Here is a 5,179-nt window from a genome sequence, read left to right on the forward strand (position 1 = left end):
CAAGTGCAGGCAGAGGGGCTGGAGGCAGCTGCCTGCCCCCCGGCTGAGCATCTGGGTGCAATCCCTGGGGTAGCAATGGGCAGCACAGCCCCGCAGCTGCATCTGCTTCCCCTCCGCCTGCACGGGGTGGCAACAGCCATGGCAGAAAGCAGCTTGTCGTGGGGACGCTTGTTTGTCATCATCCCATGCTTGGAAACCTGTCAGTAGCCCCCATCTCTGCAGCTGTTCCTGGCAGATGCCCTGGGTCAGGAGGAGGAGGGTGTTTGGAGGTGGATGCTCTCAGCTCTTCACCTTTCCAAAAGGGCTCTGCTGGTCACAGCATGTGGCCAAGCCGGGAAGGACACCGGCGTTGGAGTGTGTACCCTGTGGGGTGACACAGGGAGACCCCAGGATGCTCCTCCCTCGGGAGGGAAGGGATCAGGATGGTGCTGGGCGCTTGCACACTCAGGCACGTCCAGTCCAGGGCTCTCAAAGCACCCGGCTGCCTTTTAATTAGTTTTGTGCCACAGGAGGTGGAGATCTCTAATTAAGAAGAGGATCGTGCGTTATGACAGTGCCGGCTCTTCCCTTCCTTTTCTGCAGGCAATGGGGTGAGGAGTGAGTCTGTGTCGTCTCAGATGCCGCCCCAATCTCCCCAAACATGCATGAGCATTTTGGGAGGTGCTGGTGAGCCAAGTGAGAGGGGACGTTACAGCTCTGCCACTTGATTTTAGCTGAATTCACGTTTATCCTCACCCGAGAGCCTCTCAAGAGGCTTTGCCATGAAAGGATAAATCTTCGTGCCCTCGTGCAGCCGCTTGTGCATTTTGCACGTCCTCATTGTCCTGGTGGGGAAACTGAGGCAGAAAACCGGGTGCCTACTTTGCATGGGCTGCCCAACGAGGGCTGTGCTTGTCTCGCCAGCGATGTAAAGTGGGACAGGTTCAAAGCTTGTTCTAAAGCTCCGGGCTTGGCTTTTCCATTTACAGCAAGTAATTGAGGAGGAGCTGTGCTGGCTGCCGCGAGTCCTGGGTGAGGGACATCTGAGTGGGGACGGTGTCTCCCTGGCTGGAGGAGGCGGGTTTCGTGGCAAAGGCTTTGCTCCTTCTCTGACACTGACACTCCTTGTGGCCATGGTCATGTTTCTTTGCCAGTGTGCCACATTTTCGCAGGGGGACATCGAGGACTTATAAAATTGAGATGAGAATAATATTGGCTTTCATTTTGGGAGTTCCAGCATTCCCAAGGTCTTGTCTCATTGCTATGGCTCTGAAGACAGGAAGGTGCTTTGCAGGGAGGTGGGCAGGGCACGGTGACCTCCCTGTCCCAAGTGGCATTCCCGTGGGGACAACAGGCAGGCTGCAGGCAGTTGCCCAGGGCAGCAGGGTGGCTCTCACCCACTTGCCCACATTTTCAACCCGATTCCTCCTGCTTGGCTGGTGCATCCTGTCACTGCTCAGTGCTTCTTCTTCCCTCCCTGCTGCGTCTCGCCTGCAGGACAGGCTTGGCCTCAGTTTGTCACCAGGATCTCACGCCAGCATTACCAGTGCACTGCCCTGGCGTGAAATGGGTCAGGAGAGTGAGGACGGTGCTGGCAGCACTCCTGATCCGGTCACTGCCCAGGGACTGTAGGGGTGAAATCTGCTGCTGGGCTGCCCATGCTTGGAGCTCGCTGGGACCAGCTGGGTCCGTGCAAATGCAGGTGCAGGGTTTAATCTGCGAAGAGCGGAGGCCTGGCTGCTTCAGAGTAGTGAAATCCTGTGTGCTATTTACTTCCCATCCCAGGGAATGGGAGTGTCTGGAGCAAACTGTGCCATCCTGCTCCGGGGAGTGAGCTTGGCACCTTTGTCCCCATCACCTCTACCTGTGTGCTCGGTGTCGCCGAGGTCCCTGGCAGCTGGAGAGCATCGCCTCTTCCCAAAGCCCCTTTGCTGGTGCGTCGTCCCAGGAAGCTTTGCCATCCCTTGGCCACTCGTCTGGACAGTGCAGAGGGAACCAGCCCCAAACTACAGCTGGATGCTCCCAGCACCCAAGAGGATGATGCTTTTCTTTATGGGGTCCCAGGAGATACCAGGATCCATTGGACGCAGCAGATGTGCCAGGTCCCAACACCCCAAGGAGCGGTGAGCATCGCGTCGCCTTGGATTCTGGGCAAAATGATGTTGGGCTCCTTCTGAAGAGCATAAACTGCAGGATCATGTTTTATAGAGGAAATTACAGCCCTTTATTAGCTCACTCTGAATCATCAGATAATGACTTTTGAGGCACACCACGTGGGCATGAAATAAATTAGGCAGGCACCAAGGCACAATTAGAGGAAGCGTGTTGGGATGAGGGAGAGGTGGGACAAGTAACATTAATAATTGCTCTCCCCTGTCGACCCTTTCATCCAGGAATGGCAGAAGGTTTTGTAAATAGTAATTAATAGGGCATCCCAACCTTTGCTGGAAGTCGCTCAGGGTAATTATATCACCACAATCCCAACCGGGAACCTCAGGTGCAGAGAGGAGGTCAGACTCACTGCTCGCTCCAGTGGCTTTTGGCCAAGGTCAGTGTTTTCAGCCTCCTCTGGTTTCTGGTCAGATGGAGCCTGAATCCAGAGAAGAAGAGAGAAGGGAGATCCTCCTCCCTACCCATTGTGTGAGCTTTGCAGCCCAAGGGGATCTGCATCAAGGGAGAGGTGACCACAACGTGGCCAGATGTGGTGAAGGTCTCCAGCGCGGAGCCCGGTGGTGCACCATGTCCCTGACCACCTCCGTTCATGGCCCATAAAGACAGGGATGTTCTGGGAGAGCGGGGACATGGCTGCAGGATCCTTCCTCCCTTCTCTCCCGCTTATTCCCAGAAGGAGGAGAGGGTCACTTGCATCTCCTGCTCTGGCTCACCTGGATTTGTCTCTGCAGAGTGAAGCCGAGGCTCTGTCCATCCCTGGAGGTGTTCAAGGCCAGGCTGGATGAGGCTTTGAGCAACCTGGGCTGGTGGGAGGTGTCCCTGCCCATGGCAGGGGATGGCACTGGATGGGCTTTAAGGTCCCTTCCAACTCAACCCATTCCATGATTCCATGAACTCAGCAGACTTTGGCCTTGTTCCTGCAATCAACTGGGTTCATCTGCACCATCAGAGGGGCTTCACATCTCAGCTCTTCACTTCCTCGCCCCAGCTCTGAGCTGCCGGGAACCTCCTCAGCATCAGCACGTGGGCTCTGAACTTTCCTCGGCTGGTCTGTCTGTCAGGTGGACTTTGCTCTTCTGAGCCAGCCGCCTGCGTGGTGTTTGGTGTTTGGCATCTGGGAGCATTCCAGCCCCGGTGTCTCTGACAGCGGCAGGAGCAAGGGTCATCCTCTGGGATGCAATGCTGAAGGTTTCCCAAGCCCGTGCTCCTTCACAGGTGGATGAAGAGCAGTGCCACTGCCCTGCGGGATGGGACAGCTTGGCAGGGATCTCTGCAGGAAGGATGGGACATGTGTCCAGCCTATGTGACATCTGATGGGTGGCAGCCAGGCCATCTTTCTGTCCACTCTCGCCTTCCTCAGCCAAACCCTTTCAGCTCCCAGCTGTCATGAAGACCTCAAGCCTGGGCTGAACTCTCCAGCTGCAGAGGCAGATGGTCTAGCCCAGTGTCCCCACGCTTCGGAGCACCCATGCCAGAGGTCCCCCAGGCTCAGGAGGTTCAGCTGCACAAACTGTGATCCTTGTTTGGAAGTGGGAGACCTCTGGAAGAGCTCCACTGGTCAGACACCCTCACTCCTGCCATCCCCAGACCCTGCAGGCTCCAGGTTTGAGGCACATACCCATCTCTGCATTTCCTGGGGTGCCACAAGCTCCAAGCAGGCTCCTGCATGTCACCAGTGTTGTCACCACATCTCATCCTACCAACAGGGACCACCTGGACCAGGAGGCAGAGCCCAGCCCTACTCGTGGGGCATCAAGGGACAGGTCACAAGCGTGGCACCATCAACAATGGCCACGTCCCTGTGGCTTGGAGAGGCTCCAAGGAGAGGTGGGGACAGTGCTGGCAGCCAGGCCTGGCAGCTGCCTGACTCAACGGCCCGGCTCTGTGGAGGAGGAGGAGGATGGTGGGATGAGTCAGGAGATGTCGGTGTTGGGGCAGGCGGGAAGCGGTGAGTAGGCAAAGCCGGGCAGGAGCTGCCATCCCGGGTGAGACGCAGCCGGAAAGACCCGAAGATGAGCCAGACCCGAAGATGAGCCATTGTTTGGAGTGGGGGAGTTCTCCCCATCCTCCATCCCATGGGATGCCAGCTCTCCCTTCGCGACCCCCCCTGCGCTTCCCAGCTGGAACTGGGTCACTGGGAACCACCAGCAACCTCTGCACACCACAGCTGGCCTTCAACGCGCACCATCATCTCCCTCCTTCCCTGGTCCTGCCCAGGACACCAGCCTGACCCCATCGCTTGTCCTCCCCAACTCCCCGCTCCTCGGCTTGATGCCATGAGGAGGACAAGTCAACCCAAACCCCAGCCCCAAAGACGGTGGGCTGCCGTTAGCGGTGCCATCCTGTGGCGTCTCCCCAGCCTTGTCCTGCCCATCAGCTAATCATTTTCCTCCTAAAACCAGGATGAGGCCAGCTTGGAGCACCGTGGCAATCTCAGGCCAAGCTTGACCCTCGTACACATCAGCGCCAGACCGGTGGCTTTGGCTGCTTTGCCCCAGGGCTGAGTTTAGCTCCTCTGGTTCCTGCGTGTTGCCGCTTGCGATCACACAGGGCTCTGGGAATAACGACTGCGGGGTGCCTGGGACTGTGGGCTTGCAGCTGGGAAGCAGCTGAACCCATTTTTCTCCCCAGTGGTTTTCCTCACAGCCCCATAGGGACCCTGGGATTAACGATACTGCCGGCTGGACCATAGAGAGGGTCGCATTGCTCCCAGGGAGCGTTGGACCAGGCTAACAGCATCCTCAGCAAAATCTGATCCGCCAATATTGATTACACTGAACAACCATGGCCAAACCCCAATGCTTGACCCTGTTGCCTTTGCTTGGGCAGAGCTCCCCGCAGGACGGGGATTACCCAGCTGAGCCGGACTTTAGGATCCTCCCTCGGCAGAACAGCCCAGGGGTAAATCCTGCCCCGTTCCCCGCGGCGCACCTCACCTTCTGAGCCTGGCAGATCATCTTCCGCACCACCTCCTTGATGTGCGCTTGCCCCTCGATGGGTGGCTGCATGTAGACTGTGGCACGGGTGA

The 5,179-nt window shown here is 57.6% G+C and overlaps 1 protein-coding gene across 1 annotated transcript in view; it reads right to left on the minus strand.

Moving 5' to 3' along the window:
* FAM83G (family with sequence similarity 83, member G) overlaps positions 1-5,179 on the minus strand; it is a 17,504-nt gene that overhangs the window by 11,940 nt on the left and 385 nt on the right. Inside the window, exon 2 of the mRNA XM_010081148.1 lies at positions 5,088-5,172. Coding sequence (XP_010079450.1) covers positions 5,088-5,172 — 85 coding nt within the window. The remainder of the gene's footprint in view (positions 1-5,087; positions 5,173-5,179) is intronic.

Source organism: Pterocles gutturalis, unplaced genomic scaffold (genome assembly GCF_000699245.1).
Source record: "Pterocles gutturalis isolate BGI_N339 unplaced genomic scaffold, ASM69924v1 scaffold8314, whole genome shotgun sequence".
NCBI classification, from domain to species: Eukaryota; Metazoa; Chordata; class Aves; order Pterocliformes; family Pteroclidae; genus Pterocles; species Pterocles gutturalis.